Source organism: Carassius gibelio, chromosome B19, assembly GCF_023724105.1.
Source record: "Carassius gibelio isolate Cgi1373 ecotype wild population from Czech Republic chromosome B19, carGib1.2-hapl.c, whole genome shotgun sequence".
Lineage (NCBI taxonomy): Eukaryota > Metazoa > Chordata > Actinopteri > Cypriniformes > Cyprinidae > Carassius > Carassius gibelio.
In genome coordinates this window covers 15895270-15913162 of record NC_068414.1, presented here as the reverse complement: position 1 = coordinate 15913162, position 17893 = coordinate 15895270, and the positions used below count along the sequence as shown (strand labels likewise).

Here is a 17893-nt window from a genome sequence, read left to right as displayed (position 1 = left end):
CCTTTATATATTCACAATAAGAAAAGACAAGAATACAAGGCTTTATGTTAAAGTTTCGACAGCACGCATGAACTCTCAGTAGTGCAGCATCGCCCCCTTCTGTACAAAAAAACAGGCGTTATGGAAAAAAGCCAATACATATTTTTCTACATAATTTTATCCTCTTCTCCGACTGACATTTCATTAACTAAATATTCCTTAAACCTTGCTTGCAATAACAAACCAATTTCTAATTATGCGTGAATTATTCATTAGCAAATCACTCTGAATTTCTATTTTTAATAAGTACATAAAAAATGAATATATGAAAACATTGTTTCTAAATGTTCTTAATTTGCTAATTTTGCAAGCAATGCTACTTTTGAATGTTCTCTTATCATTCTAAAACAAGTAGTAACATTTTTCAAACGTTAGATAAACATCCAATTAAAAAATGCACATAAAATAAAGGTTTCTTGAAAGATATAGTTTTTTTTTTTTTTTTTTTTGCTAACCCTTTGAGAATATTATAGACCACTTAACTTAGAAAAACACCAAAATAATATTCTATTAATGTTTCTGGAAGAAAACATAAAAAAAGGGGAAAAAAAAGAATCCCTTTGTTCACAACCTGTGGCATCCCTGTGAATTATAGATATGCTATTTTACATTTCATTTATCAGCGCAAACTGCATTCGGTCAGTTCATCTTAAATTGTAATTTAACAAAAGTAAGTTAAAAAAGTTACCCCCCGAAAGCATGAAGATGATCCAATATGGCCTATTCACTAATATTCCATTTTAATTCAGTGTGACACATACGAAAATAAAATGAAATTTTAAAACTGGAACATAACTTAATTTCATTCACGTTTTATAAACACATAATCTTATGTGAAAACTTTCTGGATTATCGCCATCAAAATGATAAATGTAATTATTCCAGCTGCTGTGAGAAAAGGCCCATGAAAAACTACCTGTACCACTCAAATTAGAAAACATTATTATAATCTGTCCGTTGTGAAATGGGCTAAAGTAAGTTGATACTTTATAAAATTGGCTGGTTATGTAGGCTACTCGTCAAATATTGATTTCAGATCATTTAACCAAAAACAAGTTACCAACTGCAGCTTTAATTTGAGATCATGTTCCATGAAGATATTTTGTAAATTTCCAACCATAAATCTATCAAAACTTAATTTTTTAATATTAATATGCATTGCTAAGAACGTCATTTGGACAACTTCAAAGGCAATTTTCTCAATATTTTGATTTTATAAATTTTTTTGCACCCTCAGATTCCAAATATTGTCCAAACAAACCATACATTGATGGAAAGCTTATCTATTCAGCTTACAGATTATGTATATTATCAAAAAAAATTACCCTTATGACTGGTTATGTGGCCCAGGTTAACATATATGAAAATATATGAAACAGATATGAATAATTCTCAAAATCTTTATGCATCTTTTCAGATGAGGATGTTTATTCATTAGAAACTCAATGATCTTGACATGCTTGGTACACCATTCAAGCGATTCTCATGTCTTCTTTGAGAAACAGTAAGTGAGGTGACAGCACACATTAAAGTCTCAATTCATTCACCCCTGCCGTTGCTTGTGTCTGGGGTGGGATTTGCAAAAAACAAACAACCTTCCACGGCGGCGGACAAAAAAGCAATCTTTACAGCGTCTCTTGAGAGCAGTTTTAGTCTTCATGCCAGCGGACGGTTGAATGCACAGGAGCTGCTGGCATCGTCCAAGCAGCGGTGAGAGGAACGCTGTGTGTGGCTCGTACACTGGTTTGACCATGGCACCGAATCGCGCCGCTGCAGCTGGGATGGTGCAGATGCATCTCTGTGCACCTACTGCAGGTAAGGAGCCAAAAGCTGCATATCTGGCAACTCTTGCCAACTGCCGAGTCAAGGAACCAACAAGACACGGGAGCAGCAGGGGTGCCATGCTGTCAACACCTAGTGGAAAAAAAACATACAACATTCAGGTGTATGAGCTTAGTCCACTAACTTATTCATAGTAGCTGGACATATGAATTAATGTATAGCATCAAACTATCCTTAAGTGTTGAGAAAAAAAATAAATCATGGTTGTGACACAGAGAATAATTACCTTGTGGATGAATGCTATATATACACAAATAACAAGTAATATTTAGTATAGCTGAACTATAAAACCTTTAAAATGTACAGAAAAAACAGTAGTAGTTTAAAATACACATTTTCTATTTTATTATTTTTACAGGCCTATATTTTACTATTTTAATCTAAAGCGTTATAGTCTGGGGGACTGGTGCATTTGTAGAGAAATTTTTCGACATAATAAATAAACATTTAAACATTCTGGTGCTCATTCCTGATTAATCTGTTATTTTAAAAACGAATAGCAGGTAAATATGTTGTCCCATGTCTAAGGTATCAGTGCTAGATCACAACTAACAGTAATTTTTATTTTAGTTCGTTTTCAGAGCTGCATGCTACAATACAATACAAACTAATCCCATTTTCCACTAAAATGAATTTAGTGAGAATCTACGTAGAAAGCTTCATTACAACATAATTGCCATAAACATACAAACTTCATGCTTCTTGTGGCGCCAGCTAACTGTCAGCTGTTCAAATTCTCTTCATCTGCACATGAATGTGTTCGTTTCAAAACTATTATTACAGTCAGACAAACAGACAAAAAAATGCACCACATACCTGTCTAAAAATCCCAACAGAAACGCGTATATAAGCAAATATTTTAATCCAAAACTATCAATTTGAAGGCATCACGCTTCAGACCGACGGAAGTTCTTCTACTTCCTGTGACGCAACGACTTTGAGGAAAGTCATAACGCACGCATGCGCAGTAAAATCACTGAAACCTTTACTCAAATTTTCACATATAGATGGCTTTTATATTACATAAAATATCTAATGGGTGTTTTAAATAAAGTTGCATTCTCTATTGTAAATCTAAAATGTTTGAACGCACAAATAAAGGAAATATAAATGAATTCAGTTGTTCTCGACCAGCAGAGGCCAGCAGAGACGCGTTTTCATCATACACACAGCAAAGCAAAGCAAAGGCTGTTGGGTAATAATCAGAGGACAAACATGGCAGCCTTCCTTCCAAGGGTCTTGTCCTTCGGTAAAAATACGAAGGCTTTGCTCAGTGGCTTGAGGTTATCTGCAGCTCCAGCCCAACAATACAGCGTTCAGGTTTCTAACTATGGAGAAACAATTACTCACACGGGACAGGTGAGGCCCCGTTTCATGCACGTCTGTTTCTCACTGTTAGCATTTGTTGTGACTCGGGTAACGTTAATCTGGAATTGATCTGAATGCAGTAATTTGAGCATTTAGATGCAACTGAAGGGTGCTGTGCCTCTGTGGTATCACGTTGGACTGTGTTGAATCCGTTCACTGCTTGTTTTTGTTGCAGGTTTATGATGAAAATGATGTGAGAAGAGCTAGATTCATCGGTAGGCAAAAGGAGGTAAAAATGAGGTCTATTTACCATCTTTCTAAATGATTTCAGTATTGTGTTACTCTGAAGACATGAACCAGTGTTGGGCTAGTTACTTTAAAATGTAATGTATTTCTCATTACTAGTTAATCCTTTCAAAAGTAATATGATTGTTACTTAATACTTCCTGGCAACAGTATTTAGTTACACTGCTTAGTAACATTACATTTCTTAAATGCTCCATTGAAGTTGTGTATCTTCCCCATAAAATTATTCTAAAATGTTACTAACAATATATATCTATATCATCATTTGTCAAAAATCTGCATTGGATCGCAGTCAGAAGTTATTACAAACACTCAATGATGATTAATATGAGCATTTAAGTAAAAAGGTTTGTGTAAGTTGTGAAAATTATGAAAAGTTACTGCAGAAAGTAATATAACTGGAACTAGTTACTACCCAACACTGAAGATAACATTATATAAATGAATATAAAGTATTACCATAGTTCGTTCACTCATGGGTCTTGTAATCTTTGATACAGGTGAATGAGAACTTTGCAATCAACTTGGTTGCTGAGGAACCCGTGACGCACATAGAGTCCAGAGTGGTGTCCTGTGATGGAGGCGGAGGGGCTCTCGGCCACCCCAAAGTTTACATCAACTTGGTAAACAAGTCTTTTATTTAAGAACACGTTCTAAAAGTGAATGGATTAAAAAGTTACCTTATAGACGATTTCAACGGCAACAACATAAACAAACGTTACTGCGTATGCGCGCTTTTGTGGCCCTAACTTAACTTCCTGTAGACTTCCAAATAGAATCAATAACAACAGCCAAGTCCCTCTAGAGTAAGTATTTTTGATAACAAACAAAATATGTTTGCTGCATGGATCAGGCGGACTTGATGAAAATGCAAATTCATTCTTTGCCAGCAGGAGATGCTTTTAAAGCATAAAGCGCGAGAAATAGAGGTTTCCCTAGTAATAGCTGTAAACAAAGCACAGCTACGCTCACACGCTGCTTTATCAGGCATATAACATGCAAGTCTTCCTTCAGAAATACAGCGATATAAAAACACCTGTGCCTCGTTTTGATATTTAAACATATAAATGTAAATAATTATTATTAAATGTGCAGTACGTGCTCATATTTATTCAACGAAGCTTTTTTGAAAATCGATCAGTTTTAAAATCGTGGCGAGTCTCCAAAAATAAATAAATGTATGGAAACCCTCCCACATCCAACCACCTGAGCCCAACTTCAGTCTACTCATCATCTTGACTTTTACTGCATTTTTAGGCAACGCAGCCAGACCGATGTACACAACACAGACCGGACGTTAACTTAAGTCCAGACGCGTGCGCTCGATGAAATCGTCTATAACACGGCAGCACAAATTCATAATAAAGAATAGTGTTGTCATGGTACCAAAATTTCAGTATTCGGGAACCGTTACCAGTGAAAATACACGGTTACCAAAAAATAAGCTCATTAAAAAAACACTTTTATCACTAAAAATAAAACCAGTGCCATTCTTTATACTTATTTACAATTGTGTTTAAAGTTTTTCTTCAAGTAATATAATTATGAAAAACAGTAAAAAAGTTTCACCCAAATTTAATTTGTCTTTTAATAAATGAAATTTAAGCACATTTTATTTATTTTTTGCTATTAAAATTAAAACACGGAAGAAATATTGTTTGATTAATTTCTTTATCAAATTGTATAAAAAATTTTCAACAGTAGTAGAAGTATCACATACATTCCACTAAATAATACTAATATTTCTAGCACAATGTCTTTATGTAAAAATGAACTTATTTTGGCGGGTTGCTGTGAATACCTTTAAATTGAGACTGGTTTTACTCAAATGAAATGGTAAAATGCTTGTGAAGTGACTCAGAACAGTTCTGGTGATGTAGTTTATGTCTTTATGTCCTCATTGAGACGGCAGATGCTGAAATTACTGCAAGCTTCACGCGCATCAGTCTATGTAGTAAACAAACCCGCACATCTCTGTCATTCATTCATTCACACAGAACATGCAGAATTCTTATTTCAACCAACTTTTGCGGCATTTTTGCATAACATTTACAGATACTGGTCCATTTGGAGGTTTGATTTGATTAATTTTTGCTAACTTTGACAAATTCCGTGACTGTCCATATTAAAAAAGTAAGTTTAATTTTCATGTCTGGATTTTGAGATTCTGTCCACGTTTTCTGCTTCGCGGACATCATAGCACTTTATGCATCAAAAATTAACAAAGTTTTCGAAAATAATGATGATCATAAATGTGACCATCGAATCCTCAAACCCTTTAACCCTGCCTAGCAATCATACTTCTAGAAGGTAAACGTCCCTCAGAGTTTAGCTTTAGCTCAAACACACTCGCAGGGAAGTTTCGAGTGAATCTGAAGATCTCGATTAGCTGCTTGGGGCGTGTTTAATCATGGTTGGAGCTAAGCTCTGCAGGACAATCGGTGGCCCTCCAGGAACATGTTTGGACACCCCTGGAATAAAGCATGATTCAACAACCTCTTGACAGTTTTGGAGTGCTTGATTCAGATGCACTTATCAAATCTGTAGAAAATGTCTGTTTACTTGTTGCAAGAAACATTACACATATACATGTGTGTTTATATTATAGCATCATGCATTAACTAATTCAATCTTTTCACAGGACAAGGAAACCAAAATTGGCACGTGTGGATACTGTGGGCTTCAGTTTAAGCAGAAGCATCATCACTGACGAACTGTATTTTGTCTGTTCGGGCTATTCATTATTCACCTTTAAAGATATAGAATTCTTTGCTCTGTACAATAAAACATTACTATAACTTAAAATTGTTATGATTTTGTGTCTTTTGCACTTTTCCAAGGAAGTGTCTCAAGGGTGCTATATAATGCGCTATGAGTGATTTCAAAGTAGATAAGCACATAGTTTATTCCACCATTGACAGACAGAGGGCGCACATGGTCTTTTTTACATCTTTAAAGATGTTTTTGATGTTACATTTTGCATTAAAATATGTTTGGATACTATTTACTTCACTCTCAATTCCTACTCAGAAATTGCTTGTTAAATATATTTAACAAATGATTACAAAGAAACATTAAGCAAATCGGAATTAATTTAAATGTATACAACATTACTCAAGTAATATATATAACTCTTTTAACTAAAAAAGATAAACCAGAATATGCTGGTTTGCTGGTTTTACAGGGATTTGACAGTTTTTGGCTTTATTTATTTTGGCAGAGAGAACCTTTCAGTAGACGGGTATTAAAAATATATATATTTTTTTTTTCTTAGCATGAAGAATTCATATAACTTGAGTAATTCTACAAAAGGTCCTTTCAGTTCTCGTTCAGTCAGGTTATGTGGGATTTATATGTGCAATACCTTGAGAGAAGGTTAACGCATATGTGCCCTAAATGATCTGACATGTCTCATGTATAATCAGAAACTCCGCTCTGGTCCTCTCGCTCTGAAAGAAGACCTTATGAGACCGGTCAGCTACAGGCTCACTTACACAAATTGACATTTTCCTACTCCGACTGACTGTAGGATAGATAACCTAGAGTGTTCGTTTTACTTTCAGCGATGTTTCTGGAGCACTTCTATGCAGGATGACATGAAAAGGAGCAAAGGGTAAAAGAACAGAGCAACCTGCATCTTTAAGCACCGGTGAGCTGCGTTCCTGCTAAGTTTGGAGAATGTCAAGGGGGATTTAGTCTGATAAGAAACACTAGTGCGGAACAATACATGTTTGAGGAAGATCATATATATATTTCATCAAGAGTATTCTCTGCTGGCGCGGCCATGCCAAATTGGCCTTGTGGCAGTGTGGAGGAAGCTGGTCTCTAGTGGTGCATGCAGTGGAACTGAGTTTTCCGGCTGGAGGCCCCTCAGGTTGAGAGAAAGGCAGCCATGCTGCTATAATTGGGGCTGGTGACAGAAGGCAAGAGACAGCATGATGCCAATTAACCCTCATCTGTGCTGTGTCCTGTCCAATATGTGTGATAGGTAAGGGGAAGGCTTCATTGTTATGGGCTGTGGATTTTCCTCTTTATCAGGAGGCGTCTAAATTGCAGGTGGTTGGCTAGTTTAAACATTGCTCCGAGCAAAATCTTGGGGTGAAACTGAGCATGAATTGTGCTGCATAGAAAAGTGCTCTCTATTATTCATGAAGCTAAAATGGAGCCAGTAGAGATACAGAAGGATGTGGCAGGTTCTCAGAAGACGCTGTCTTTCACAGTTTAAATTGCTCCGCAACACTCTTTGACATTTCAATGTGATCACCATTTCTTTCCACAGCAACAGATCTGTTCTTTTATTCCATTTAAACCCAGATTTCACCCTTGATACAAATTATGCTTTGTTTGATCAAATCTGCTGTAGAGAACACATATTTAGAATTACATATTTATTAAACCTGTCATTATGTCCTGACAGTAGAATATGAGACAGATAATCTGTGAAAAAATCAAGCTCCTCTGGCTCCTCCCAGTGGTCCTATTGCCATTTGCAGAAACTCCATCGCTCCCGGTAAAAAACAACCAATCAGAGCTGCGGTCCGTAACTTTGTTTGTGTTCAAAATGTAGAAAAATGAATATAATAAGCGAGTACACCATGAATCAATTTTCCAAACCGTGTTTTTAGCTTGTCCTGAATCACTAGGGTGCACCTATAATAAGTGTTTATATTCGGACTATTTTAGATTGCTTCGGGGGTACCGCGGCGGAGTAACCCAGTACCTTTGTGATTCTTCATAGACATAAACAGAGAGAGGTAGTTCTGGCTACGATGTTCTTCCGCAAGACGCAAGCAGTTCTGTTTATTAACCGCTAGAGCGTCAAAAGTTCCCTACCGCAGCTTTAAATTGAGTCACTTTCAGAGCGTTTTTTGTTTCCAACCGAGGAACAATAAAATCAGAGACAGCCAATCAGAATCTACTTCAAAGCGCGCATAAGTTTAAAGCAGCCTGAGCTGAACGTTGGTGTGGATGCTAATATAGCTCTAGTTCCCAGTGTGAACGAGCCTTTAGAATATTTTAGGGTTATTTATGCATTTTTCAGAACTGTCGTCCCCTATGAATGAATTGGCTGCTTCTCTTTATAATTAGGCTACTCTTTCAAACTGTCAAAAAGAAACTGTAGTGCTCTGTGATATGACCGATAACTTCACCTAATTGTCTGCATTAATTCCCTTCTTCCCCATGTACTAGAGTCGTGACCTTTACTCAGGAGACTGTGTCATGTTTCTCAAAGCTAGTACAGACTCTTCCAACTATTGCAAAAAGAGAGTGTTTGTGTGTGCGTCCCTTAAGATTTAGGACTGAGATCCACCATATGAGAAAAGCTGTTGTTTTGCTAACTTTTAGAAAACTTTTCATCACGTTTGTGTTATTTTATATTTTCAGTTGTAAAATAATGGCTCTGAATGACACAAATTGCTAACAAAGCTGTGCTACTGATCTGCTTGACACCATGAAGTTTACAGCATGCAGTGTTTGTGTTTTACTTGACCTCCTGTGTTTAACCCAAAATCTCAATACATCCCAATCTTATTAAAATTGTGAATAACTAACGGGACGTAATTACATTATGCACAATGCAATTGGTTGTGATTCCTACTGAGCTGGAAGTAAAAAAAAATAATAATAATCCACTCTCCAAAATATCTCCAACAGGCTAATTGAATTCTCTTTTAGCTGTAAATACGAAATGGGATTTCCCATTTCTGTAGTGTGTGGGAAGTTTCTTTACTGAACGCCTGGGTGTCATTATTTATTACCTTGAATGTAAGTTATTTATAAAGCCGAAAAAGAAAGGAATTCTCTGATGAATTCATCCTGAATTATTCATCTTAAAATCGTTAATCCCATACACAGTTATGGCAGGTTTCTCCTCTGTTCTAATGAATACTTTATCAACATCATCCCGAGCTTCAAACTGGAAAGAATGAACAAAAAATAAATATATCGAGGCAATTTTCAAACTCGCAGTTAACACACAACAGCCACTCGCTGAAACTTTAAACGCGATTTTAGAGTTATGCGGAATATAGGCAGATGGTTTATTATATCCTCACTCCTTAAAAATGCCAAATAAGCCATTAATGCAAACAAATGAATTTCTGTACATATTTTATGCCTATATTCTATCTTGATAAATCGACTCGAGACAATTCCCCCCCAGAAAATATTCTGCCGGATACAGTTAATGATGGAGTGACATCAATGTCTGCCACTTATCTGGACCATGGGGATTTCAAATGATCAAAGATAAAAGAGTGAGGGGCCAATCTGTCTACTTCATTCAGGATTTGTTAAATCATAAGTTATTTCACTTCTCTCTCTAGGTGTTAGGATAAGACTGTCAAACGCAATTTGTCTTTATTCCTAGTTGGTTTTAAAAAGAGTTAGCACAGGCTGAGTTTGCTCATGTTTCTGGTGACCCTTAATGTCAAAGATTCCTTGTTTAATATTATGGCAAGCCATTTTAACTACTAAATGCTTTTTCTAATGCTAGTAGTTTTTAATTACTAACAAATAATATAATGGCTATCTCACATTGCACTAACTAATCCTTAAACAGTAATATTTATTCCAATTTGAATTGTGGGTCTGTGGATCATATTTCAACTTCACTTCCCACTAATGTATTTCAGCTGTTTCTGGTACCTATCCCAGTTTTACTATATTTTTTCTTTATGCAAATAGATAGTCTATTGCATTTTTATTTTAGTACTCATTGAATCTTCATTATTGCGTAATTATTAGATGTGTACTGATTTTTTGAAGGAACATTTAAATCTTACTGACAAGATTTTTACAATAACTATGAATTTGCCATTAAATGTAAATAGTGTGATGAGAAAGGTTGCTTGTAATAATTAGGATTTATATTTCATTAATAGGTAAGGATCTAATAAGTACCTATTTGTGACATAAAAAAAGAAACTAGTCACTACTGGATTACTTACTGGTAATGAAAAATGCTAATAAAACTAATAGCCTATTAATAAAAACTCTAGTAAAAAAATACTACTTATATTAAGACGCTAGTTAGTTTTAAAGGATAAAGGTCAAACAAGCTTGCCATATCAGTCACTTAATGAAAGCAATGCTTCACTGACTATGACTTTTAGGAGTACCACTGAGTTAACACTTTAGCAGAAAGACCCCTTGAGTATTTATATTTGTCACGACTGAGTGATTATAACTAGCCTACAGGGCTAAAAGACATTGGGTTCAAGTAACTGATGTATGTAAAATCATGTTGTGTGATTACACTTGGAAAAATGTCATTTAAACAATAAATGCAACCAATAAAACAACCCTAGTATAGCCAACATGCTTTTGGGAGAATTTCAGCACCACGGACAGCGAGCATGGTTTTTTTTTCCCCACAAAATGACTTTATTTCTATGGACGTGAGAAATAAATCTATAGAGATCTGCAGCTGAGACTTCAGACTGTGGGAAATCTGTGTACCGTGCTATTATACAGTAGTGATTACTTTCTTTAACACAGACAGAACCAGATTCATTTATTTTTTTCTTAAGTAAAACGGTGCCAATCTTTCTAAATCTATATTGTTGTGTTGTTAAGCTCTAAATATAAAGTTCATCAGACTTTCAGGAGGTCTTATATGACATCAGCTTACAAAATGAAACTAATAATCAAGACATAAGTACAATTTAATTCCAAACCTAGAGTGTGGCTTTTTTGATGGCTTAACTATTCAGCTTGGTGCAACCTGAAAGTATATTTAAAAACAAACACTGTCACAGTTATGACATATGTTGAGAATTAGTAATAGGTCTTGAGTCTTCATGGTACTTATTTTGTGAGGAAATTCCTTCAGTCCATAACTCTGTGGAGTTGTTGAAAGTTTGGTTTAAGTTGGTGTGCATGAATAAAGGATCGTGAAACACACCGTCAACCCAGTTTGTAAGCGTGGCCACTGGAGACACTTGTTTCCTCTTTGTTATGTCTGAGTCTGAGTCACAATTTGAAGAAGAGCACGAAGTTCCTTTAAGCATGCATGATGAGTAATCGGCTTGGTTTAAGGACGTAGCAGTCTGTGCAAGCGACCAGATTTTTGGCTTGGGCTCAGTGGTCTTTTGGCCTTGTTGAAGGTAGAACTTCGCTGTCTGGTTGTCTTCGGAGGTAAGTCTTAATTGGTCTTCATTAAATTCATGGACATCTGTCAGGAGCTTGGAAACGGATTCGTGAAAGTCCTCTTTAAAACGGTTATCTGGACATTCGCTGGTCTCTGAACAAACGCGCATGACAAAGGATGGTTTCGATTCACACTCTGAGCCATCTGATCCTTCTAGATCGAAGTCTTCCAGATCGCTGTGAAGTTGATCCGCATCATCCTTTCCATGGCTGTCTGGAGCTTTTAAAACAAATATTTTTATACATAATATAAAACAATATAACGTTAAAAGTTAATTCAAATGATTTTTTACTATAATATCATAATTATAAAGTTTTAATAATCGTGCACTCTATGATAATATTCTGTAAGAATAGGGAAGTTCACGATTTACGACATGAGGAATCACATTCAGAACTTTATTTTTCAGCCAATGAATGATTAAACATGACAGCCAATCAGAATTTATTCTATTTTGAAGAGTTGGAGCATTTAAAGCAGCAGACAGTGTGTTTATAATAAATAGAACGTTAATGTGCGATCATGAGAATGCTAATAAAGTTATTGTTATCTTTATAGTTATCATTCTTTCTTCTTCTGTGTCTTCTTCTGTTCATTACTGTTGCCATTCTGTTGATTTGCATGTGAAATGTCTTGTGTTAGGCCTATGTCCTTTTACATGCTATTTGTTGATAATAGAGAATTAAAAAAGTTATCGTACTTGGAGTGAACAGGCCTGAAATGTTAAACTGTAACTGCAGTGCATACAGAAGTGGCATTTGGCATTTGTGGAATCAACAAAAGTTTGCCTAAGTTCTGTGTAGCGCTATAGGCTATATGAACAATATCTTCATTTCAAACCAAGAGTAGTATCAATAAGCTTTCAACAAACCATTGAATTCTTGTTGGGTTTTTATTGGTTGCCCCTGCGATTCGTCCATATCTTCTTGTTCGTCATCACACTCTTTCTCATCTGAGGCCTTGTTGCGTGGTGACCATGTCATCTTGTTTTCCTTCTTGAGTCTCCGGCGCGCGTTGGCGAACCAGGTGGACACCTGTGTAAGGGTCATCTTTGTGATGATGGCCAGCATGATCTTCTCACCCTTGGTGGGATACGGGTTCTTTTTATGCTCCTGCAGCCATGCTTTCAGTGTGCTGGTGGTCTCTCTGGTAGCATTTTTTCTTCTTGTGCCCACATCTACAGATCCATACCTAAATAGCATGAAAAGTAGTCTGTTTAATTGAAAGTTGTATGCAGAATAGCTGTTGTGAAAATAGCCCATTGATGCAACCAAAATAACAATAAAGGGGTGATCATTCTTACCCATATCTGTCATACTGGTATTGTCCAATTGGGTAGTCGTAAGGGTAGTATGCAGAGCTTTGGCTGATTCTTGAATGTCCTGCTGACACTCCATCTTTCTCACTAAGTTTACCCTAATATGAAAAATTACAAAACAGCTCAGTGATGATCTGTACCAATGAGTGGGAAAACTTTCTGGACAGTGCTGTTAATGTTTGACCCCTAAGAAATAGTATATATTTTAATTGAAACAAACCAATGAAATGCATACCAGTGGGTAATATGAGGCTGAATCTGGACCATAAGTGCTGCAAGTATCATAACCGTGAGTCTTTGAGCAGGAGTTGCCGTAGGGAGCAGCAGTAGGGATCAGGTCATGCCGGCTGGAGGCCACAAGCCTACTTTCATATACCGGGCAATAAAGCGGGTTTTGAGGAGAAGCCGCCACTCCAGAGTCCAGTAGTGAACCACTAGACTCATAGCAGGTGCTCAGAGCGTTAGAAGACATTAAAAGCTGCCAAAGAAATGACAAAGAGGCTTTAGCAGAATAGTTTACACAGCTATTTCTGCATTTAGACTATTATTGACTTAAAATGAGTTAATAAAAGAACATTAGTCTCCAGTGCTATTCCCATTTATGGTTATGTATCAAATTAGTAACAAGTAAAATGTTTACAACAAAAATATTTAGGTTTGTTGATACAGGGTTTACGCTACATTGCATTTGGGTGATTCTTCAATTAGGGACACTTTTGACTACATGGAATTTTTTAAAAAGGACATTTATGTTTTTTCAAACATTTATTACAAATCATGGAACAAAGGTTTGATCATGGCCCTGATGTCAATTTTGGAATAACATGAGATGGTGTGGAATTCAATATTCAGGGTAATGATTGTAGTGTCATTTGTATCTGTTCTGACAAATGTCTTCGACTAGCTAAGTTAACATGTTAGCTTAGCCATAAATTAAATGTTTTTTTTTAATTATTATTAAAGAAACAAAACAATTTTTTATTGTATATAAATTAAGATGTCAAATACATTACTGATGAGTTTGGTAATGATGTGTACTAAAGCTACTTTAAGAACTTAGGCTATATTTATTATCTTTATTATCTGCTGTATTGGCAAAAAATATGCTTCCATGTCACCTCTCATTTTCATCATAAAGATATATGTATGTATGTAGGCAGGTGTAACCTTTCAACACTAAAAAGTAAGTAAAAATAAATAAATAAATAAATATAGCTATTGTAATCTATATTATTAAATCATATAACATAATTTCTTTAAAATCACCAGGTCAGAACACTTCTCCTAAGTGAAGAATCACTCGGCTGCATTTAATTAATATAGGCTAGACCATTCACAATCCATCGGATTAACATCTGGCAATGTAAAGTGAAGTGTGTAACTGTTCAAAAAAATTGGTTACCTGTGGTGTTGCAGGATATGAATAGCCAAACTGTGTAAATGACATGATGAGTGTCAAGTCCAGACGAGGCTGCCGTCCCGCTGCGCGTCATCAGTTCATCAGTAACATCTTCCATCAACTGGAGCTAAACGTCCCGTTCTTCTTTCAGTTCGTCTCTTAAACAAATCAACAACACAAATAGCCAAAATCTGCAGTATGACACAGACTCAGCGTGGTGCAGCGCTGTAGTTGAAGTAAAAAATACAAATAAAAAATAAAAAATCATAACAAATGTTGGCTCAGTTGCACGTTGTTTTAAACACTGGCGACGCTGACGTCACAGCATCATATTTAAAGGTCCAGATAACAAACGCGTATTGTCGCGAATCACGCAAAACTTCAGTGAGCGGAACATTTTCTATAGCCGCTGTGTAACTTCAGAGTCAAACGATGCGCGTGCATCCTCTCGAGGAGCCCGCGGGGTCTCCCTCACATGAACGAGGACGTGTTCAGTTTCCCTGCCCTCCAGCAGCCAATCACACATCTGACTCCAGCACAGACAGCTCGATTGCGCGTGATTGATGACCGCACACAAACCATTACCATAATTGCCTTTCTGTGTAGTTATCACACACTTGTACCATTAAATAACATTGAATTGGTTGAGAAAATCTCTTGAATTAGCTACAAAATAAATAAATAAATAATCAGTCTTTCAAATTCTATTAAATTCTGGCTTACACAAACAGTGATAGACTTGGTAATTACAGTAACATTTGTTGTGGATGTAAAAAAAAAAAAACTTAACTAGGCAGTGAGACATGTGGAAATGTTTGGTAATATTATCTTTACTTTTGACTAATAACAAAGAGATTCATGAGTCATCTCAGAATGAAGTTTCTTAAAACCAGACAATGTGTTTCCACAGAAAACTATCTGAAACAACAAAACCTTAAAGTGGAAAAAAACTGTGTTGCTTAAAACAATATTTCATGTGTTCGTTAAAATTCTTTAGAATTGACTTCCATTGAAATATAAGGATGACAACAGCACTTTATTTTAAATGTCCTTGTTACAGTGATTAGGTACAGTAATAGTGGTTAACAAAATATTTAGGATTAGGATTTATTTCAGGATTATTGCATCTAATTAGGCCCAATTTACTGTTAATACTATAGTAAGTACATGTTTGTGTGTGTGTGTTTGATTGTTTGTTTGTTTTCTTCTTAACACCATTCCAGCACTGATGGCTATATTCATGGCGGGAACCAGGTGATCCATACACAAGTCTGTTATACACACAAGTCGGGGTGCGTGTCTTTGGGCTGTGGGAGGAAACCGGAGTACCCAGAGTAAACCCACAATGACACAGGGAGAATATACATGTGACTTGTATAACAAGGACACTGTAAAATGAAAAATGTTAACGTGTTTTGTCTGATAACCTTAAAAATATTAATTCTGACTTAAACAACAACAAAACATTTTAAGGGTGAGTTCTTTGATGGAGTTTGTTTTTAGGGATGCATTTAATCTCTTTTGGTAAAGACTTTTTAAAAAGTCTTTTTAAAGACCAATCAGAAAGTGACACTTGTGAAGATATAGTCACATGTTGAACCATATATATTTTTGGACATCAATCCTTTATCGCATACAGTACCTTAAATGTGTCTCTCAGCCACCTCTGGACTCTCTCTTTATAGTGGCGCAGAGGTTTGGCCTGCTAGAGTTCATTTAATATGTATAATGCATGAGAGCACTTCAGTGCATTTACTTAACACTTTGTTACTGCGGTCCAGAAGTCTCTTCATTAGAGACTGAAACACTGATAGACATCCCCAGTTTGAAAGTACTGTAACGACCTAATTCATTGTTCGGACTCACAGCACATGCAACACAACTGATTACAATGTAGCCGTGCAGCATCCGTGTAAATAAGTCATAACAACTTGTTTGTTTCTGCATCCAGTGAACCAGCTTATTGTGTTTTACAAGATTGTGATTCAACTGTCTTTTATTTTATGTTCTGACTTTTCTACTCAGTAATGGGGAAAGAAAGAAAGAAAGAAAGAAAGAAAGAAAGAAAGAAAGAAAGAAAGAAAGAAAGAAAGAAAGAAAGAAAGAAAGAAAGCATTTCTAACCCAAAAGAAAGCAAGCAACAACTAAACAAAACATTAATGGTGAATTCATTAAAAAAATTGCTATATACTAGATTGAATGCTGTGCTCACACACACACACACACACACACATGCACACACACACACAAACACACACAGATAGGTAAATATGTAATATCTTTTAGTTGTAATACTGGACTACAACAACATATTGTACAAATATTACTATAACAAAACATTTTATTAAAAAATATACATACGTTTTATACAAATATGAAATAAAACAAATAAAATAAATCTGATGTGCTAGCTGAGATCTTTACTTCAAATATACCCTCAAACTTCCAAGGAAATCTTCATGTTTCACAACCAAAAGTGTTAATACACAATAAGGACAGTGAATTGACAAAGCATGTTTGGATCTCTCTCTGTCTCCGTCTGATGCAGATCAGAATGAAACCGACAGACTGTGGGACGTCCCACCACTGCTGGTGTTTAAATGGAGCTCCTGGATGGACAGCTGCTTGATAGAGTTACATCATAATCTACTGAAATGTTTGTCTCGGTGATTGAAGCAGTGGAAGATGAATGTGTGGAAACGGATGTGTTTACATAGATGAAGAGACCATCATTCATTGTTACAGGCAAACACAAATTGCCGGTCCTTTGACTGACAGGTTTTTTGTTGGACTGGAGAAGCGGCACATGAGCAAAAGCTTTATTTCCATTCCAAACTCCAAACACAGAGAGCAGTGCTTGTTCAATATATGAGCACTCTTTTCATGAAACAAATTAAATGTCATTCATGTGAGTGAACACTCTTTCTTCAGTCTCCAGAGATGGTGACAGTGGGGCTCTGCTGTCTAAAACTGACTTACCTTCAAAACAAGAAAGGTATGAATCTCCGTACGATCAACCTTCAACCTCATGTCACTTCATTTCATCGTTCAGTTTTTAGAACACTTAGCAGTTTCCAAAACCTTCCCTCTTTCCCTTCTCCATCTCTGTCCTCTTCGCTCTTGTGCTTTTTTGGTCCGGATGGTCCAGGTGGGACCTACTGCAAGCTCTCAGACAGACTATTGGTTCATCCAGGCAGAAAATGGAGGGTTTGGAGGGGGAGGACAGGAAATGGAGTGGGAGTTGACTCTCTTCTCACACACTTTAGCCCTGAAGAGCTGCACCTCGGGGACCACTGTCAAGTGATCTCTGACACTTCATTCCCTCTCTACACAGGAACCCTCTCTGACAGACATGAGCATGGAAGAACTCGACTTATTGCTGGGGTCTAAGCACAGTTTGGCATAGGAACACTGCTCCAAGAGAAGACCTCATAGAGCTGCAAGCTCTGTAACGTTGAAAAGGTCTTTGTGAGGTCAACAGAGGACTTTTGCATTTCTAAACTTCTTAGTTAAGTTCAACACACAAAAG

General features: G+C 36.3%; 2 protein-coding genes and 1 long non-coding RNA gene across 3 annotated transcripts; 1 reads left to right on the top strand and 2 right to left on the bottom strand.

Moving 5' to 3' along the window:
* Positions 1 to 1439: 1439 nt before the first annotated feature.
* Positions 1440 to 3090, bottom strand: LOC127979343 (uncharacterized). The gene is made up of 2 exons (XR_008158776.1): positions 2698 to 3090; positions 1440 to 1953 (listed from the first exon to the last, which is right to left on the bottom strand). It is a non-coding gene; the product is annotated as an uncharacterized LOC127979343 (long non-coding RNA).
* On the top strand, positions 3041 to 6300 carry ndufs6 (NADH:ubiquinone oxidoreductase subunit S6). Its single transcript, XM_052584716.1, has 4 exons — positions 3041 to 3240; positions 3425 to 3478; positions 3996 to 4118; positions 6137 to 6300. The coding sequence occupies exons 1-4, from the start codon at positions 3097 to 3099 to the stop codon at positions 6203 to 6205; spliced, it is 390 nt and encodes a 129-aa protein (XP_052440676.1). The 5' UTR covers positions 3041 to 3096; the 3' UTR covers positions 6206 to 6300.
* Positions 6301 to 10897: 4597 nt separating this feature from the next.
* On the bottom strand, positions 10898 to 12849 carry irx4b (iroquois homeobox 4b). Its single transcript, XM_052585189.1, has 2 exons — positions 12519 to 12849; positions 10898 to 11866 (listed from the first exon to the last, which is right to left on the bottom strand). Exons 1-2 carry the CDS (start codon positions 12847 to 12849, stop codon positions 11256 to 11258), a joined length of 942 nt encoding a protein of 313 aa, XP_052441149.1. The 3' UTR covers positions 10898 to 11255.
* Between the last annotated feature and the right edge of the window lie 5044 nt (positions 12850 to 17893).

What these genes read in the sequence shown, in the direction of transcription:
- ndufs6 (XM_052584716.1), top strand. Translation starts at nt 3,097, where the DNA reads ATGGCAGCCTTCCTTCCAAGGGTCTTGTCCTTCGGTAAAAATACGAAG. An exon ending in TCATCGGTAGGCAAAAGGAG is followed by an intron (nt 3,479 to 3,995) that starts GTAAAAATGAGG and finishes TCTTTGATACAG; the next exon opens with GTGAATGAGAACTTTGCAAT. An exon ending in CCAAAGTTTACATCAACTTG is followed by an intron (nt 4,119 to 6,136) that starts GTAAACAAGTCT and finishes ATCTTTTCACAG; the next exon opens with GACAAGGAAACCAAAATTGG.
- irx4b (XM_052585189.1), bottom strand. Translation starts at nt 12,849, where the DNA reads ATGCTATTTAGGTATGGATCTGTAGATGTGGGCACAAGAAGAAAAAAT. An exon ending in AACCCAACAAGAATTCAATG is followed by an intron (nt 11,867 to 12,518) that starts GTTTGTTGAAAG and finishes TTGTTTTAAAAG; the next exon opens with CTCCAGACAGCCATGGAAAG.